The sequence below is a fragment of the Carassius gibelio genome, chromosome A9, assembly GCF_023724105.1.
Source record: "Carassius gibelio isolate Cgi1373 ecotype wild population from Czech Republic chromosome A9, carGib1.2-hapl.c, whole genome shotgun sequence".
Taxonomy (NCBI): Eukaryota; Metazoa; Chordata; class Actinopteri; order Cypriniformes; family Cyprinidae; genus Carassius; species Carassius gibelio.
The window spans coordinates 6,840,424-6,861,547 of NC_068379.1; the positions used below are offsets into that span (position 1 = coordinate 6,840,424).

At 37.0% G+C, this 21,124-nt stretch overlaps 2 protein-coding genes across 3 annotated transcripts; one reads left to right on the plus strand and one right to left on the minus strand.

Annotated features, from left to right (window-relative positions):
* Nucleotides 1-35: 35 nt before the first annotated feature.
* On the plus strand, nt 36-7,172 carry insig2 (insulin induced gene 2). Its single transcript, XM_052605605.1, has 6 exons — nt 36-347; nt 2,354-2,643; nt 2,830-2,954; nt 3,295-3,461; nt 3,626-3,725; nt 5,881-7,172. The coding sequence occupies exons 2-6, from the start codon at nt 2,412-2,414 to the stop codon at nt 5,920-5,922; spliced, it is 666 nt and encodes a 221-aa protein (XP_052461565.1). The 5' UTR covers nt 36-347; nt 2,354-2,411; the 3' UTR covers nt 5,923-7,172.
* Nucleotides 7,173-12,687: 5,515 nt separating this feature from the next.
* LOC128019551 (macrophage receptor MARCO) lies at nt 12,688-20,589 on the minus strand. Of its 2 annotated transcripts, none has more exons than XM_052605606.1 (18): nt 20,494-20,589; nt 18,336-18,474; nt 17,902-18,003; nt 17,149-17,258; nt 16,976-17,063; nt 16,291-16,335; nt 15,626-15,679; nt 15,337-15,435; nt 15,199-15,243; nt 14,989-15,069; nt 14,596-14,658; nt 14,009-14,104; nt 13,879-13,923; nt 13,740-13,793; nt 13,628-13,645; nt 13,452-13,505; nt 12,956-13,120; nt 12,688-12,849 (listed from the first exon to the last, which is right to left on the minus strand). In XM_052605606.1, exons 1-18 carry the CDS (start codon nt 20,572-20,574, stop codon nt 12,719-12,721), a joined length of 1,470 nt encoding a protein of 489 aa, XP_052461566.1. In that variant the 5' UTR covers nt 20,575-20,589; the 3' UTR covers nt 12,688-12,718. The 2 variants fall into 2 exon arrangements, with proteins under 2 accessions (XP_052461566.1, XP_052461567.1); XM_052605607.1 differs by having other exon boundaries at nt 20,498-20,516.
* Nucleotides 20,590-21,124: the final 535 nt, after the last annotated feature.

Here is a 21,124-nt window from a genome sequence, read left to right on the forward strand (position 1 = left end):
ACGGAAATGGGAGGTGAGAAGTGGCGTGTAAACTCGCGCGAGATTAGGCGCGATTTGGGGGGGGGGTCATTTTGTGTAACGTTACATTGACCTTTTTATACTGACAGTGTATTATATGGAATTAAATGTATTTGCTAATAAAATCATAATCTTGAGTGTTAGGAAGCGTCACAAAATATTTTATTTCTTACGTCACCAGCGCCCGCTCTGATTGGCTGCAGAAGCAGCGCAGCTGTCAGTGGGGCGGAAGTTCATCATTATCCACAGGGAAAAAAAGGTCTCCCTTCGCTTTGACTTCAACATCTCAGTTCAGAGAAAGACATACGGTTCTTTCAAGCAGGAGCACGGTGAGTGATTCGTGACAGTTTATTCGTTGATTTTATTAGTTATCATATCAATTACAGTGGGGTTAATAAGTTAAGGTGTTGTATATATTAGCTTTACTCAAGGTCTTTCCTCCCTGGGACACACACTCCGAGTGGAGCTGTATTATAATGTTTCGGAGAAGTCAGGCAGCTTCCACAAACTTCATGATCACTGTGTCCTTTATTAATGAATCGCAGTCGTTATTCAGCTAATCTTTTCTCAGAGTCTGTTTACTTTGTAAGCGTGGTGCTGAAAGGCCTCCTTTAACAACTAGAGATATTTAACCTCTCCTGCCAAGTGACCAGGGGTTTTAAGTTTTTGTGTTTCTCATTTTTTGTAATCTAATGTCACGTGATTTATAATATAGATATTACAAAAAAGTAAGAAAACAGCATGTATCCTCAGTAAAAGTACTGTTGGTTTCAGTTTATTTATTCTGTCAATGTAATATATCTGCTACTAGTTAAGCTTAGTTGTTAAACTACAGTTTGGTTATAGAAGGCAATGGCAATATTTCCTCAGTTAATTTGTAAGATATAATTCGGACAAACACACTGGTTAAGGGCTACACTTTAAGTAACACATGCATCTAACACTTTTTTTTTTTATCTGTTTTGCCAGATCTTTAAGAATAATTTTTATGCAGAAATTCATGTGATCACTTCACAACAGTCAGTAGAGAAAGGATTTTTTATAATAAATCTGCCTTAAAGATATTGTTTTGTCATTTTAAGAGATGTTCTGCAAAGTTGCAATACTCCAACCTGTGTGAATATAAATTATAACCTGAAATGATATATACATATATATATATATATATATATGTATGTATGTATGTATAAAATATAATATAACTACAGTAGACAATTCATTGTCATCAGTGAATGCTGTCTTGATAACTATGTAATTCAAGAAACGGCTCTACAGAGTAACTTAGACGTGCAGGGCCGCTTCATCCGCTTTAGAGTGGAATTTTTCTACAATATATAAAATAAGGCATTCTAAGTCAATCTACGGCTGAAGGCTATTTTCTCTCTCAAACAGTAGAAAATGTGGTTTACACCCGTTCATGCATGAAAGAAAAAATAAAGTCATATACCGTGAAACCGGTATAATCTTGAAAAATACAGTGATATAAATTTTTGATCATACCGCCCAGCACTACTTTGATGGGTGACATACTTTGCTACTTTCACCATTTGACTAATTTCAGTGACATGCCCTGTCTGGCCAACCATATTTAGTTTTTTTTTTTAGTTTTTTTTATTATTATTCAGTTTTTTTTTTTTTGATCATGTTTACCTCAGTCTAAGTAAATGTATGTAAAATCATAACAATGTTCCCAGCATCGTTGACTGGCAAAGTAATACCCAGACAGCAACATAGTGTTGGCCCCAGATCTGGGCTGACACCGGATGCTGTTCTGGGTATATTTTGATGATACTGTAGTTAAAAGATAAAATGTTGAAGACCTAATGAGAGGACACTTAAAAATTCAAAATGTCCACCACATGAAAAAAAAAATTCAAATTTAATCTAAACATACTAATTTATTTACAAATAGTTTGAAAGTTAGAAATCATTTTAATGTAGATAATGTTGACTTTTATTTAAATCATCATTTTGAACTCAAGACTTCAACTTCAAAACCAGACACTGCAAAGACTCTAATTTAAAAGTCATCGAGACAGTTTCAAGCAACACGAGGTGCACGCAGTATTAGTATGCAAATGTAATATGCTTTCCCATAATAGATCAAATGAGGGAAAAGGAAAAAAGCTAATCATCATCAATTGACATTACATGTATCTCAATTATAGAATAAGTGAAATGTCAAATGCACAAAAACCCCAGGGAATCCTATCCACAGTTATGCAGATTCTTGGGTCATTCTGTTTGGTCAGTCAAATTGTTATTGTGCAGCCAGCTATGTCTGGGTTTTGGGATTATATGAGCATCATCATGATTATAACCTTCTCCTTTCCAGGCATGTGATGTCAGCTTACAGCAGCAGATGTAGCTGACATCCTTCTGTCACAGCGGCCATGGAGGAGGTTTCGTCTCTGATGCGCCGCGGGCCCTACATCAGCGTGATCACCAACCGAACCATGAACCTGCTGATCCGTGCTGCCATGCTCTTCATGGTGGGCGTGTTTCTAGCGCTCGTGCTGAACCTGCTCCAGGTGCAGCGTAACGTCACACTCTTCCCTCCAGACGTCATCAGCAGTGTTTTCTCATCCGCCTGGTGGGTTCCTCCCTGCTGTGGAACAGCCGCAGGTACACAAACACACACACAACATTTATTATTAAGAAAACACTGTGTGAACTGCTTCCGGCATGCTAAAATGATAAAAGAGGTTTCTCAAAAAAAAAAAAAAAAAATGCTGTTGTCATTCCCAATCTATGATGCCATTGCGACATTGCATGGGACATTAAAGTGAATGTCACTCTTCTTTGTTTCAGCGTTGATTGGTTTGCTGTACCCCTGTATGGATCGTCGTTTGGGGGAGCCGCATCAGCTCAAGAGAGAGTGGTCTAATGTGATGCGCTGTGTGGCCGTCTTTGTGGGTATAAACCATGCCAGTGCTGTATCCTTCTCGTTTCTTATCTTACAAAGTCATTATGTCAATAAATTCTGTTTATGTCTTACTGTTTATATCTTAAAGTCACCATGCAACAAAGGTAAAAAAAAAAAAATCCCAATTGGGATTCACTGATGTAGTTTATGTGCATCTAAAACAGCTTTTGTGAACCACTGACTTTATTTCAGGCTTTTATACGAATATTCAAAAATATCAGGACAGTGCTAAAGTGCTACCTTGTTTCTGGGTTGTGGTCTACAAAAAATACATCATAACCGCTGCACTCGATTGTACAAAAACAAATTGCTCTTGAACGACGTGTTATCTTTAACACTGCTGCCAACAGAAGGTAGACTTTGCCAATAACGTGCAGCTGTCGTTGACGCTGGCTGCCCTGTCTGTCGGCCTGTGGTGGTCGTTCGATCGCTCACGCAGTGGTTTTGGGCTGGGAGTCATCATTGCAATACTTGCCACGCTGGCCACCCAGCTACTGGTTTACAATGGAGTCTTTCAGTAAGTCTCAGTTATAAGTCTGCACGATGGAGTGTGTTAAAGCCTGTTCACACCAAGAGCAGTAGCTGTACGATTTACTGCTTACACTTGCATCATTATAAGCTTTTTTTTGTGTGTTTTTTTTTTTTTTTTGTGCTTCACTTCATATGTGTGAATGTGTGCAGATATACCTCCCCTGACTTCCTGTACATTCGTTCCTGGCTGCCATGTATCTTCTTCGCAGGGGTGATAACTGTGGGGAACATTGGACGACAGCTAGCTCTGGTAAACTCTCACATACTTTCTCTCACATAGTCATGCTCAAACTCTGTTTCAAACCCTAGTGACCTGTGAACTGATGTGACACTTCTGGGGTCAGTAAAGTCTGGCTCACACTACAGGAGTTTTAAAATCATAACCGATATTGAAATCTGGTTGCAGCACACACATGAGGAGAATCTTGGCAGATTATCTTCCCTCAAATATTAAACATGCACACACTACAGGATTTGAACATCGAAGATATTATTAAGATTATCATGCCAGAGGTAGCGCTTCATGTGATCTCACGCAGCAGATCATCACTGAATATTTTTTAAGCATGCTATCTTTGTGCACCCTACCCAGTGCATTCATACTGAGGGGATTTCACTCCAGCACTTCTCTTTCTCCTTACAGTTGTGATACGTTTTTGGACACATTATACAGACAGTTGTGCTACTACAAAATGTCAAGAAACAGTTTCCTCTATCTCCACTATCCAAAGAAGCAATACATCAGCTGTTTTGCAGTTTTGCGCATTGGCTGTGAAAGTACTGATGTAATTAAATCCATCATCATCCCGATTTAAATCCTAAATATCAAACATGTTTGATAATATTCGTGGCTGTCCCGATTTATGTACGAGCAGATCGGGAGGTGCAAGATTCGATCATCGAATGCCTCACATTACTAGATAATCCACGCCAAACATCGGGACTGATCGAGGTGCTCGACAAGATGTTTGTGCCGATTCTCGGGAGGGGGAAATCAGGGCTAAATCGGGCTAAAAATCCTGTAGTGTGAGCCAGGGGTGTTTTTTTTTTTCTTCTTCAAGGATTCTTTAAAAGTGATGGTAAGAACATTTATTTATGTTACAAGATTTCTATTTAAAATAAATGCTGTTCTTTTAAAGTGTCTATTCAACAGTGACTCCGGTTGTAAAATATTTGTAAAATATTTTTCATTTTAAAATATATATTCAAATAGAGAAGTTATTCTAAACTGTAGTAATATTTCACAATATTAATGTTTTACCATTAAAATTGTATAAAAAAAATTTGTGTGGCTCCAGTATTGCTAGAAAAACATCAAACTGAGCCACTGACAATCTAAAGTAAACTTTGAATCGTTCTGGATAATCCCGCTCTTCTTGATAAGGAGGTGGAACTCTCCTTCCTCTCTACGCAATCGCAGGAGTGGATGGACCCAATATTTCCTCTTTCTTTTTCTCTTTTTAAGATGAGAGAGGACAAACATATGGAGCCCCTCTGATCCAATTTTGTCAAAAAAAAAAAATTATAACTATCTTGTGGCCTCAATATAAGTAACTCGTGGCCTCAAGATAAGTAACTCGTGGCCTCAAGATAAGTAACTCGTGGCCTCAAGATAAGTAACTCGTGGCCTATATACATGTAAAAAATGTAAATATATGCAATAAAATATGAAGAAGAATTATAAAGGATTATGGATATGCAGCCTACAAGATTTATATTACTGTATTAACATAATTGAATTGATTGTGATGAACAATACTAGTAAATAAATAAACTAGAACTGCAGCAAACTATATTACACTGAATATTAAAACAGATAATATTGCACAGAATGTGAAGTATTACATTGCACTACAGTACAGGGTCCAGTTTAATAACAAAGGGTCCATGTGTCAGACACTTCACTATCTTGAGGCCACAAGTTAGTATGTTGAGGCCACGAGATAGTTATAATTCTTTATTTTTTTGACAAAGTGGGACCAGAGGGGCTCCGTACAAACAATCATCCTCACTATTTGAAGATGACACTTTTTATTGTTTTGCAGTGTTTTTTTTTTTCTTCGTAAATGCATTGATTGATACGCATCGGACTCAGTGTGCAAGGTCTCTGTGCGTGACAAATTTTTCGGATCACGAATACGAAAAACGCATGCGAAAATTTTGGACTCAGTGTGCAATGACCTTTACAGTCTTCTTTCAAATACAAACAAACAAAAAAAAATCTATCAATAAAAAATCTTGCCAAGCCCAAACTTTTTTACAATATAGTGTATGTTCATTATTTTGGGGTTGTGTAAGATGATTTATTTATTTATAAACACTTTGGAAGTTCTTAAAATTGTAGAATGGAGTTTCCTTTGAAACACTATGCATTGGAATGATTTGTGTTTCTTAATTTGCTGCAGTACGAGCACAAAGTCAGTCAGGAAAAGACCCACCAGGATTAATGAAGAATGGTCTGCACACAAGGAAAACCCCAGGATGAAGAGTGAGGAGTCCAGCAGGAGCACCATGACTGACGGAGGAGGAGCTACCCTCTGTGTTTGAGGATGACCGTGTTATGATCTGTTTTCTGCCTCCTCAGGCTCTCTAAGTGTGTGTAACAGTAAGATAAAATGTTGTTTACACACTCTCACACTGTCTTCGGTGGCACTCAAATGCAAGCAGCTGCAGTTAAGTGCCAAACTGACTCTGACTGATCAAACTGAATGACTGAGCCTGGACAAAACATTGATTGAATATTTAGATGCATTACATGCACAGACACAAAACTGAATCACAAGGTTTTTTTTCTATATGATCTTCCTGCTGTTGTGGCCTCTATCCTCCATGACGTGTGGAGGAGAGTCACCTGGACAGAGCTCCATCATCGGATCTCATTCTCCATGTAAAACAATCACTTATAAGAAGTAATATAGAGTATTATGACAGGGCATCAAATCGTTGTTGAAGGCCAGCTCATATCCACCACTAGTGGGCATTAGAGCATAACTGACCCGTCACATGTGTCTGTAAACACACAGAAGGCATCATATTCTCTAACAGATTAATCAGTGTGCTGTGTTCATTAGTTGGGAGAGGGAGGTTCAGCAAGGTGTTGATTAACGCTTTGATTACAACTTGAATATTTTATTGTGATATATTCCTCTTTATAACCAGATCATTCCCTGCTAGACCCGAAGAACTCCTCAGGTTTGACTATATGAAGCATCCCTTAGCTCCAGAAATCACTTCAATGTCTGATATAAATAGCTGACTTCAGAATAAAATCTAAGTGATTCTTAATGGTGTTCTATTGAAAATTACCAAAGCCTTAAAATAGCAAGAGATTGAAGCTCAAAATAAAGAGGAAGGAACAGGCAAACCACCATCTGTGCAATGATTTTGGATAAATTAAGGGAGTTTTTTTTTTTAATTATTATTATTTGGGGGATATTTTCTAAAATGCTGAGTAGAATGCAAGGTATGCGGGATCAGTATGTTTTCAGTGTTACAATGAGATTTAACGACTTAAACAATTGTAGACTTGCGAGAGTAATTGTACAGTTTATATGTGACATCTGAAAGGAGCATTTCGGGATGTTTTGTCATGCATGGGTTATTACTTGATCCAGGGTTTGTATTTTACCACATTTACTGTTTTTTGAAGTTAAAAGTTGTTGTTATTATTACATCTATTAAAAGAGACTTCCTTTGAGTTTATTTTCTTTGTGTAATATTGTAAAAATGTGTTTTCATTGTGTCTCTTTTGCTTTTTGAGGTTTTGTAGAATCACAGAAAGTAATGATGAGCGTTAAACGGTACATTATAGTGTTCATAACAGAACTGCGGGGGGTTTCACGTTTACCGAAAAGCTTAAAAGAAACTAAATCATGAAAAGAAAAAAAAGCACTTTAAAATAACAATCTAAATACACTGACAAAGATTAAATATTTTATTTGTTTGCCTGCATGCCACGTGACCATTAACCAATGTCAGAGAAACATGAACATGCAAACGTGTCACTAAATTATTAATTTATTTCCTTACAAAATCACAGTAACTGAGCAGATTTTTTTTACTGTTTGAGTACATGAATTACTCCGGGATGTTGGTTTGTTTTCTCAGAGGGAGTGTCAGCCACATAAAAAAAAGTTAACAGCTTAAGTCATTTGTGGATTAATCTAAAATATCTTAAACTGTGCTCCGAAGATAAATTGAGGTCTTACTGGTTTGGAACGACATGAGGGTGAGTTTTTAATAACATAATTATGATTTTTGGGTGACCTATGCCTTTGTCATGATCATTAGTTGGAGTGCCCATGATCTTCAGTAGAGGGCACTCCACTCAGGACTCATTCAAGAACTCCATTTCCCATCCTGCCTCATTCCTGGTTCTGATTGCACACAAACACCTGCATCTGTACTCACACCTGCACCTCATTTCAGCTAACACACACACATATAAGCAGCACACTCACTCCACCAGTTGGCGAAGTCTTGTTAAGCCTGTCTAACATTTCCGAGTGTTTCTTCCTGTGTTTGTCATTCCCATGTTTGATCTTTGGACTGTGTAGTCCGACTTTGATTCTCTGCTGCCTGCCCCGATCTCTGCTTGTTTCTCGTTACGACTCTGGTTATCCCTGACACACCTGATGCCATTCCTGATTTCTGCCTGTTTGACCATTCTTAAATAAAGCTTTGCATTTGGATCCGAACGACTGTGACTCATCTCCGTAACACAATCCCATGCTTCTTTGCTGAATAAAAGTTTCGGTTTTTGAGGAAAAGAAAAAGAAGTGTCTCATTGACCCAAAACTTCTTAATGGAAGTGTAAAAATTTTGTATCCTAATCACCAGTTCATTCAGTGGCATTATATGACATGTTGGCCACAATTGTGTGATGTGTGGATGTCTCTGATTCGTTTGAGTGCAGTACAAGACTCTGTTATGATAGGAGCACCTTCATCACTGCAGGCCCAGAGTAGGTGCCTGTTGGGTCAGGGTGCAAGGGTGCGAGGGACCTCAGCGTGAGCCCGGTCAAATAACTGGTTTTAAATGGTGCGGCAACCACCTGTTAAAAGGTCAGTGGTAGCTAGGCCACCAGCAGAAGCTGACCAACCACACAGAGATTGTGGGGAAGAGAGCAGACAGACAGACAACCTAAATACACTGCTGTCACTATACACTGTACACGACCCAACTTCAACTAACTATGTCATACCCATGTCATTATACAAAGTTGTGTCCTCATATGTCAAAAAAGCATGCGCACACACACACACACACACAGACACATACAAACACTCTCTCACACGCACATTTACACACACACACACACACACACGGCAATGTGCAGTGGAAACATTTTTTTTTTTATCATCACAGCAGCTGTTCCTGAAAAAAAAATTGTAATGTAATTTCCTCATACATTATCTCAGAAAGAGGAAACTTGTTTGTAATTGTTTTAAAAGGGAAAAATGACATAACATATACAAACCTGATTCCAAAAAGAGTTGGGACACTGTACAAATTGTTAGTAAAAAAAGAATGGAATAATTTACAAATCTCATAAACTTATATTTTATTCACAATAGAACATAGATAACATATTAAATGATGAAAGTGTTGAATGCATGATGTGGTTACACATTTCACTATTTCAGGTACAAATTGAGATGTACAAAATGATAGTCAATTTTAAATTAATTATGAAAATAGAAAGGTAGTCAGCTGAAATAAATTCAGAGGTTCAGGAAGCAATAAGGGAGATTAAATGAAATGAGTGAAAGTTATCTGCTTTTTGAGATTTTGTATTAGTTCTGCTGTAGACAAACATCTACCAGGTTTTTATCTTTCAGAAAAAGAAAAAAAAAAAACCTTGAAAAAAATGACAACATAGAGTCATGGGAAAATGATTACTTGTGCAGTTATATATATATATATATAGCTGTTTCATAAGAAAGGGGTGGGGGGTGGTGTACCCACTGGCAGACGAATCATGAACACTAATTTGTATATTAGTCTAAATTGTATATTATGTCTAAATTTCATATATTTCTATAACATATTTTCAACATAAAAAACCCCTGAAAAACATACGTAATGCAGAAAAGCCACCTCTTTTTTTCTTTCTTTCACTTTATCTTCTCTTCTGATAGTTTTTCAGTCAAATTGTTATCTATGTGGTTTGGTTCGCCGCTACCAAACAGAAAATCCACTGACAACCGTGGTTCCTGTCCAAGTATTAAAAAAAGTGGCACCCCCATGGATGGTTTTATAACAAAAGAGGACCTGAGGCAAACATGCGACCCCCTGTTTCTACAAGCTGGCAGTGTATGCAATAGATTGTGCAGGGTCTGTTTGAAGCATTGCACTGATCATTTCCAGATGAATGGTTTACGGTATATGGTTTTGTGCGAGACTTCTGTACATCATACAGGACACAAATGATTGGATCAAAAGGGTTGCTATATTAAGCCCATGTTCAGAGTGAAGGTGACATGGCTACCAAATTTTTAGTAACACTCAGTTACCAAGGCCTGAGCCGCAATCTCTGCACACAGGTCCTTAGTAGTGATGGGAAGTTCAAACTTTTGAGTCTCGTTCCGCAAAATGAACAAATCTTTTTTCGAGTCATTAATTTAATTCATTTTGGCAAACTGTAATTAAAATGTTACATATTACTTCCCTAACAAATCTACTACTTACTCAAACGTTGATCACACTACAAACAATACAAAACTATAATGCTATAAAATACAGAAATAATGTACTAATTATTTACCTGGGTCTTCAGTCTATGATTAGCTCACCTCACCTCTTATCTGACAAGTCTTTATCTGACAAGGGTTTGAGTCATTTGTTCATCACGTGACAGCCCCATAAACTAAACATATGCTGTCCGAACTGGAAAAAGAATTGATTAGTTCATCTTTCGAGTCTTTCAAATTGTTCAATCTTTTGTCACTTGACAATCAATTTCTTTACAAACAGGTGTGTAGTTATTATAAACTACCTCACCAGCACTATCTCACCCCCTTCAAATCACAATTAATGTTAATGTTAAATTTAATTATAAAATCTGCTATTTAAAAATCACATTTACGAAGTGTATACCTAGAGTAAATAATAAGCTAAAATAGCAATATTTTAGTTAGGGTATTGTGTTAGGCAAGGTCGAATTTTGATTGGTCGCTTGATTAAGCGTGCTCCCCAACCCTAATAACATTATGTAAAATTCCTTGCCCTACGGAAAGCAAACACGAAGGCTATGAACATTCCATAATTTCACCATCGACTTTTGAAAATGGATTAAAAAGAAAGGACCTGCAGCAACTGCTACTACCTCTGGGTCTGAGCTCCAAATAATCAGTGTGGACACTGACAGTAAAGACTTACGCCACGAGAATCTTTTTTGTTTTCATTGTGCTTTACAAATTTCTGAGAAAGCCCACTGTAGCTGCACAGTATAAGGGAGAGAAGCGTAAAAGGATGCTGGACCAACGATAAACTTGCCACTTTGATACAGTGTCTGTGGTGCTAAAATCATTTTCTGATTTTCTGAATGAAATTGCAACCAAAGGAAAATGTGCTGATGTAAAGCTTGAAGCTGTTGGACTTCACAAGGCCACCACAGAACCAACTTTCACATTTATTTCCTGTGTGATGTACAAAGTTTTGGGTCTGATAGATCCACCGATCAGACCCAAAACCGTGGACTGAAAGCAAGAGTGCAGATGAAGTGGTTCCTACACCTCCGAAACGGAAGCGACAGGCCAGCAAGTCTCTTCAAGTCTACGTTGTGAATGAAAGTGTTGGCCATCGTGAAGCGAACATTGAACTGGAGTGCAAGCGGCTGTTTTTTTAACATTATTGATGCCATTCTCTGAGAAATGTCTGTGCATTTCTGCGAACGTAATAGCTGACTTCTAGGACAAAGGGCATAAATGCTCAGCTTTGGTGGATTGAGAAATCCGAACATACTGGTCAGCAAATTTTCTTCAAGCACTGCCTTTACACTGTCACTCTGTTTACAACACATGGCTACACACATCCACATATAAACACGCAATTGCAACTTTTACAGAAACCTCAGCAGTTATACTTCCTTTTTCACTCTCAAGAAAAACATTTTTCCAAAATAAATAAAATGTTTTCTTATGTTGCACAAGTTTTAGCTTCAATGAACGTCTTGAGGATTCTAAAGTTTTTCATAAACGCTTGTGCTAATTCACCCTATCTGTTGCACAGAAAACACATTTTACTCCTCGGTCACATAACCATTTGTAAAAACAAACATAAATGAAATCTGTGAAATCCATACAATGAACTCTAAAGTGTTATATGGGGTGTGTTGCCCCAAAGGCTCCCTTTGAAGGTGCATAACTGCCAACATTTGTTTTTGCAAATGGCTGGAATTGGAATTAATGTCTATACGTATAATACACTCTAGTGTTTATCAGTTCTCTGGTTTGGGTTGTTTTAAATTAAAGAGCCTTGAGAAAAAGACTCACAGTTAAATTAATAAGCATCTTGCTCCCAGTGGACAGCAGCTCTTTAGAAATGCTAACGTATCTGTTCCTCTCTCATTATTATTTCCATCACTTACTGCATCATTTATTTATTAGTGTGGCCTCTTACCCCTTCAAGAAGACCTCACTCCCAAGCCAACCCTTCTATTTCACAGGGTCCCACAGCTAATGAGGGGCTAGACAGACACAGAGAGAGAAGGGAAGGATTGGAGAGAGGAGGTCCCTGGAGAGGAGAACAGGAGCAAAGATGCTCTCTGAATGATAATTGTTGATTAGTGTCTCTTATATCCAAAATGCAAGACAGTGAGACATCCATAAAGTGTTGGGTGTACAGAAACCAAAATGAGACACTTATATAAAGCTCTTTATTTTAAGTGTTAAGAGTTAGGCAATTTTGGTATAGTCTATCATCTATCATTGATGATTGAAATGATTGAAATCATTGATGATTTTGTTGTGGTGTTTAGACATTCATGTTAGACTAAAAAATTACTTGCACACAAAAGTCCCACTCAGAAATGCATGAATGTTGCTGCCTCAGTGACACCACACAAACTTTCCAAGTGTAACATTCGACAAAAATAAGTTTGGTTTCACATAATACAACTCTTTCAAACCTTAGTGGAATATGGGTCATTTGCATATGTGTAAAGAGTGACTTTATACGTCCACTAAAAATAAAAAAGGGAGAAAAATGAGTTCTTGGTGTGAGAAGTTTTCTTCGATTTATTCAAGCACAACCTACTCCAACATCCTCATTGTGGCTACAGTTATTAACTCCCATTCCTGCATGTGGACAGTCAAAAATGCTCTTCTCGTTTCCGGTACATCTCAAGTCATCCAGCCAAATGCGTCCAATCCCTGCAGCAGATATACAGCAGACCATTCTGAGAGTATTTTGGAAACCATAGCCTGTATTCCCCTGAACCATTAACCAAAAATTCTGAACCATAGATGGATACATCACCTGTACCGGCCGTGAATACATGAGTTGCCCTCTGGAAACCCAACATCTTGCACACCACCAAAGCATCCACGGAGTCAAAGCTGTCATCGCACACTGTTCCCCAGGCATTGTCATAAAACACCTCGACTCTTCCTCGGCTGGAAGTTCCCACTAAACGAACTACAGCTAATGATAAATGTGCATATATGAGACAGATGCTGGACTGCCTCCATTAATCCACATGTTGAAATGCTGCAATAGTATATGTTATTGTGCTTATCTGCAAGTCATAAAAAGGGAGAACTTCTTGGCTGTAGTGCAAGCCAATATACTTGTTTTGTTAGCTACATGCTTAGTTATTGACATGTCATGCTAATGTGGCTGTTATTTTGTTGTTAATTAAATAGAATCTCCAAAAACAAAACGAGAATCTTTGTATTGGAATTACTTGATTGAATAGACATTAACAGAGAAACACAGCAGTGCACAGAGATGCATAAGTATTTAAAAAAATTACCAGGGGCACTACTCGCACTAGGGGGTCCTACATCACCCTTCTCTCCCTTAGGACCTGTTTAAGACCATCATACATTTAGATAAAATCAATTTACTCACAAAACAGATTAATAATCACACAGATGCTGTGCATTCAGTGAAATTATATATATATGCCCAAAATTTGCCCAAACATACCTTGAGCTCCCATTAGCCCTAGAAGACAGACACAAGGATAAGATGAAATAAATTCAAGAAATATACAGAGTTGGATGTTGATTTCTTGTCAATAATTTTTTAACAAACTCACCCTGATCACCTTTGCTGCCCTTTTCTCCATTCGGACCTTGAGGTCCAGGGACTCCTATATACAACATCATACTCAGATGACAGCTGTATGATATAAACTCAATGTTTGGTATCTGTTTTGTGATTGTTTTTAGATTTACCTGGCAATCCTTGACTTCCATTTACTCCCTGTTGTCCTGGGTTCCCTGAAAACAATTATTTGTACATAACAATTGGCATAATGCCATGAATCAGTCTTATGTGCAAGTGTCTTTAGCACTCCTATAGTACCTGGAAGGCCAACGCCAGTGTCTCCCTTTGGTCCAGGTGAGCCTTTTTCTCCAGGTTGACCTTGCAGACCAGGAGGTCCCTCTGGACCAGGAGGACCTAAAAGATTAACCAACCACAGGTTAGGACACGAATGAATCAGGAATACCCTGATTACCCAGTAAGGGTACCCCATTTTACACCAATGCAAAACAAAGGTAAACTTGTGAAGAAGAACTAATCTCTGTATTTGCTGAAGCTTGCCAGGTTAGTGGCATCAACTCTCTTAAATACAAGTTTTGTAGACACTTGGAAATTTGTATTTATTATCATTGGACAGACTAATTAATTATACTTAAAAATCTGATTACGTCTACACATATGATCTGCTGATTACTTTGTATAGTAGATTCCGGAGTGAAGCTGCCATACAGTAATATGAATGAGCTTTTTCCAAAACTGTGTCATCAGCTATTTTAGATAAGCCGAAGTATACCATATTTTATGCTAATAGTCAGATGCCTGGCTATATTACTAACCTTAACAGAGAAAGGTTTGTTTGACACAGTGGCAAATGAGGACAAACTGGGTAACGATCTGGGCTTTCTTACCACTAGGACCTGGATGTCCCTGTTCTCCTTGCTCACCCTTGTCACCTGGTTCTCCTTGGGGTCCTGAGTAAGACATGTTTTGAGTGTGTACATCATAAAGATTATGCATGAAATGTTCAGCTACAAGGTATCAACCAGTGTCAAATTTGTGGCACTGACAAAGTTTTTATTATTAGTGGTATTTATTAAGGTATGCATTACTGTTAGATTTATTCTGGCTAAAAAAATTAAAGCAACCAAAATAATGAGGCTTCTTGGGGAGAGGTGGATTAAACATACAGTTTTCCTGGTGGACAATAAAGACACACACAAAGAAATATGGTCTTGTTATTAGAAATCCATAAACATTTGAGTTTTTTTTTTCACAAAATTAATCTTATCTTTCAAAAATACCTGGTGGTCCACTGAGCCCTGGGAATCCTGGGAGACCAACACGTCCAGTTGTACCTTGAAGACCATCAGCCCCAGGTAAACCTTGTGTAAATGGAGAAAATACAATTTTTCATGACAGCAATAGTAAAACAAGGCATATCCACAAGACATATTTTTGCATTGTTATGGTATGAATTATTCTGCTGGCCTTGAATCATCATGAACAAGCACCTTTCATTCCTCTCTCTCCTGTATCCCCCTTCAAGCCTGGAATACCTGGAGACAGAAGTAACAGTCATAGCGAGATATGGATCTATTATACTGTTCCTTAATGTTGTGAGAGTTGTGTGAATGTGAGAAGGTGATTACCAGGTGAACCCGTCATGCCAACCGGGCCCCTTTCCCCTGCTAGTCCTTGGTCTCCTTTCTGTCCTTTTTCACCTGGAGCTCCAGGCTCACCTACCTGACCTAAAAGAGAGAAATTTAATATTTTAAATTATTTATTTTCCTTGCATGCAGCAAAGCTGTGTAGCAGCATTTCTAACATTTTAACTAATTTGCCAAACCAATACAGTGCATTTAAATATATGGCAAATTATCACAGAGCACAATACTACACCCATTCAAATTCATAAAGATTTATTAAAAATACACTAACCTGGTGAGCCAGAGTCTCCTTTCTGTCCCAGTATCCCTGGTTTTCCAGGAGGACCTGATGAAGAGCAAAATTTGAGTATACATACTGACATCAAAATGTCAAAAATACTACTGACACACATCTGTTGAGATAAAGGACATCTTGGAATCTATGACAGCAAAAATCTAATTGCAGATTTAGGTCAGAGTTTATGTCTGTTTTGACCAGCAGGGAGAGCTGAAATCCCATAGATTGAAAAAGAACAGGGAAAGTGATTGACGCTATTCTGGTCATTGAGCTCTGCTGCTCCTGCTCTTGCTATTTTTCACCCATTTAAACTGGGGACAGGATCTTAGTGATTTGTGATTCCTTGCAGATGTTTGCTTTCCCATTGGAATTAATGAAGTAGTGCAGAGAAAAATTAATAATGTAATATTGGACAGCGAAGAGTGCAGTTAAACCTCCCTCCTCTGTCCTCGAAAGACATGTTAGCAATTAGTTTGCCCTGGTGTGAGTATGATTGGTGCCATGACCTGGAGGCCTCATGCATACAGGAATTGGACAAATTCATCACGAATAGTTATAATACAGTATAAATGTAGCATTCTTCTAATGATACTATTGTTAAATGAGAGCGAGAGAGAGAGAGAAGTTGGGTGTGATTTTCAAAGCATGGTAGTAGTTACCTTGCAATCCAGGTATGCCAGGTGGACCAGGCGGGCAAACCACAGCTATAAAATATAAACAAAAACAACAAAATAGTGATCTCAATTCTGTGAGACATACCTATGGTGACTCCTGTATAAATGTTTCAATGGGTCATGAAATGGAAAATCCAAAATGACCATTTGCATCTAATTTCTCAGTGATGCCATTTTTAAAATGTTAAATACAACAGTCCAACAACAAGTTTTAATAATAGTTTTAGATCTATATACAGAGATTTTACACATTCTTCCAGACACATAATGTAAAGATCTGAAAATGCATTTCATGACGCCTTTAAGAATTGAAATCATGGCTGATTCTCAAAACAGTACCTGGTCAGTATATCTAGGGTGTGTGTGTACCTGGTATTGCCCATGTTATGGGGACAAGTATAGTTAGCCTGTAAATTTTGACCTTGTGGGGACATTTTATTTTTTTGGTCCCAATGATAAAAACTGTTTATAACAAGTTGTTTGAAAATGTAAAAAAGGAAATTATTGTTGTGAGGGGCAGGTTTGGGGGTAGGATTCAGGTAAGGGGACAGAAAATACTGTTTGTACATGTGTATAAAAATCATTAAATCTATGGAATGTCCCCATGAAACATAGAAAATGTGTGTGTGTGTGTGTGTGTGTGTGTGTGTGTGTGCGTGTGCGTGTGTACCTCTCTCAGCACTAATGTTGAGCTGGTTTAGTTGAGTTCTTAATTTCTCTAAAGTCCCATCGTTGCCACACAGACCGGAGAGACACTCCTGGTTAACACACAGAACCTTCAGCTCTCTCAAAACATGCCTTTCTCTGCATATATTTGTGTCATGGATGTATGTGTGTGTGTACCTCGTCGAATTTGGAATTGCCCAGTTTGAGTGCCTCAGCAGACTTGCGTTCCTCTGCTTTGGCATCAGCTGATCTACAGTGAGTGTAAACCCAAGCCTCCAGAGTGAAGACTACATACAATAGACATCACAAGCAAAAAGCAGATTTAATCATGGAACAACAGAAATCAACCAGAAACAAAGTGTTAACTTACACAAGGGAACAAAACTGAATGTACAGCAGCTACAAAATTTATTTGGATACATAGGCTAATAGTAATGATGTATACATTTCATTGCATTATATAACAAAATTATATATATATATATATATATATATATATATATATATATATATATATATATATATATATATACAGTATATAACAAAATCCCTTTATTTATTTTGTTTGCTCAATGTCTTTTAATCAACTGGTGTTTTTGTGATGTTACATAGTTTGTCTTTTATTTATTTATTTATTTTCTTTGCTTGCTTTAGTGCATGTATGAAGTCAGTTTTACTCAAGTTCATAATGTCATATCAGAGGAAGCACAGGTGTAGAAAAGGGATTAAAATCTTGTTATCATTTACCAACCCTCACGTTGTTGCAAACTTGAACTATACTTTTATAATTTAAAATCTAAAACTTGATTGTAAAGTTTGTTCATATTATGATTATTATTTGTAATAAATACAACCTGGTTTGATCATTTGTATTTATTCTACATAAATGTATACCTTGTTAAATGTGACTTTATCTCTAGTACACCTCACCTTTATACAGCAGCACACAATTCAGTCCAATCAGCAGCAGGAAGAGCAGAATGAGAACAGGAATACGGTAACGGTTTTTGGCTGGTTTCTTAGTCTTTAGCTCTATAACAAACATGCAGTACAAACACTTATATTGCAATGGAGAACTCTGACTTAAACTACAAAAAGTGTAACTTTGATGACCAGACTGATATGCTGATAACAGTCAATATTAGGAAATATCAGACTGTGGAATGTCACAACAGATCAGAATGAAAAATTCCAGAAATCTTTGTAATGTTATGTAATGTTTTGTTGTTGTTGTTGTTGTTTTTTTTTTTGTCATTTTAAGCAGATATTTGATGCATTCTGTGTTAAGTAATTTTTATACTGGACTTGTGTTTAGACAAAAAATTTTAAAACATTTGAATGTATATAATGTAATTATGTCTTACCAGTGGGCTGGAAGTCAAAGCGGTCGGCCTCATACAGCTTCATGGTGTTGTTATAAAGAGGTTTTGCCTGGCTTAAAACAGAGACGTCCCCATCAGTTGTATCCACATCTGTCTCCATCACACACTCGTCCACACGGACCTGTACATAACCAGGGGGACAGTTTAAAAAACAAAGAAAAGGGGAATAAAAATATGCCGGCTCATCAAAACGCCAGTCATCTGACAAAAGAGACTAGAGGAAATTGTCCCAATGAGATTTCTAAGTAAAAAGGAAGTTAGAGCTCTAGTAGCAGGACTAAACATAAATTGCTCTTAATGGTCATTATAATTGAGGAGCAATCTTCTCTTGAGTCTTTGTATATCTGTTTGGCCAATGTGAAGTGTTGGCTGGTGACCGTCTTTCTCCTATGGAATGAGACCATATTAATCCTGTATTGAATTTATTACAGTTTCTTAATCTTTTATTTTATAAATTGTATGCATTTGTGCTGCAGTTTTGGCTGTATGTATTTGTTTAACTCCAATGTACAGCACTTCGTTCCCCATTGTGGTTTTTAAAAGTGCATTAGAAATAAAATTGAGTTAAGTTGAGAAAGTGGGTTGTGAAAGCTATGTCTATGGTCAGTCAGTACTTATAATCGGATATAGAAACAATTAGATTGTTTATATCTGAAAAGCAGAAGTCTATGGTCTATGGTCATTATAAAAAGCCAATTAAATGTGTGTGCGCACATGAAACGGTTGTACATTTTTGCAATGTTTTTACTATTTGTATTTGCCCTTCCATGAAGAAAGACAAACTGTCACTACTTTAACTGGACAAACTGCGATCAGGCCATCTGTTTAGATGGAAAGCTCATCCCTGACCTCAGATCAGCTCTCTCCGCTCACACTTAACCTGCACTGACAGAATGACCTTGTTTACTGTACTCAGCGTGTCTCAGTGTTTTGTTTATTTGTTTGTTTGATGACCACACCACTCAGTTGCTGATGTGTGTTTTAGGGTGATTGATGACCTTGAGTGACCCTGTCAGTATGTATCAGACACAACTGTGTGTGTGAACATAACACCCTCTCTGTCTCTTAATCTCTGTGGCTGTGTCCTCTCCACACAGAGGCTCTTATACTTACTGTAAAATACAGTAAAGAGGTGTAGATTTTATTTGCAGTTTGTGTCTGTGCATTGTGTGTTGAGGTTTTAAAGGAACATCTTGTCCTTATAATCTGTTCAGTCTCAATACAAAAACTATTGACTTCATTCATTTTCATTTAACCTACCACAACACCTTCCTTATTATTATTATTATTATTTTAATTGATATGATATGATAATTGATATGGTTATGGTTCCTATATGATATTTTCATAGCAATGCAATAGAAGAATGATTTTGGGTTACAAATTAGTGAGCAGTGCTTAAAATATATATTTTTTTCATCGTGTGAAGACCATTTAAAAAATCTAAAGAATAATTTTCTGCTATTTCCTCTATTTCTGCAATGCAGATGGTTCCATGGATGCATGGAACCTTAAACGAACCTTAGAATATAGATTTTTAGAGTGTAAGAGTGAAACAACTTTGTCCTCTGTGTCAATGTTGATTTCTATGTGGAATTTGTCAGTAAAAATAAAGAAACTATACATTATATATAATACAATTATGTATAATAAAATTGTATATTACTATGAAAGCTGAAACCTTTATTTTATTTTTGTGGTTTTAGGGATTTTGAGCAAATTAGCTATTTTAGAAATGACATAAACAATTGTAAAATGAATTAATTAAATGCACAGACCTGCATTTTTAGTAACATGTATAGGCAGAATATTTGTAGAACATTTGGTTCCCAGACCTTTGAAATCTGTAAGAGCATTTATTAAACCTGTGTTATTTTTGTGCCGTGTGATGAATTATTTTTTATTAATTATTAATTATATGAATAATTATTAATTATTATATTTATTATAGAAAGCATCATAGTCACCCCAATAAAGCATGCAATAACCAAATAGAAGCTATGCAGGTGTTATGTCTAAGTATCAGGCATATTTGTTCATCATTTGCATAGGATTTGTCAGTAAATATGCAATTATTGGTTAAATAAACATCACACACCTGGAGAAAAGAATGATTGCCTAGAAGATTAAAATCTCTTACATACTCTTCAACATTCTGCTTTTCAACAGTGTCCTCCACGTCACAGTTTCCTGAGAAACAAAACAAGGTGTGCAAAAGCATGTGTCCGTGTATGGAACATTTAGATCATCACATTCTTCTAGCTGTCACTGCGATTAAGAAAATAAAGAAAAACAAGTCAAGTTAATGAGCACAAAACACTGCTGATATAACAAAATCATCCAGGAAGTTTGGTCGTGTGTCTTGGTGGTGAAACAGTTGAATTTCCTTCCTCATTGAGGATCGGAGATGAGAATGAATGGTGACGCTGTGGGTTATTTTCAATAATGTCTCCTACAAGACCACCAATCTGTACTTCTGCTTTCTGAGTGGAAACCTTTTTCTTAGCGCAGTGTGGTAAACCAATTCATACTGTAAGTATGATTCTTTAATACAATTGTTGACATATTTCAGGTTTACTGTAAGTCTTATGTTAGGTCTTATATTAGGATTTAAGTCTTGCAGTTTTCAGTTTTTTTTTCAGGTTTATTGTTGAAAGGGATAAAGATGAAAACCAACATTAAAGCAAGTGCACCTAAATGTAAACTCTTAAGCTAAATGAAGGTTAGTTACAGTTTTAGTAATTGTTTTATTTTGCTTTTCATTTTATTAT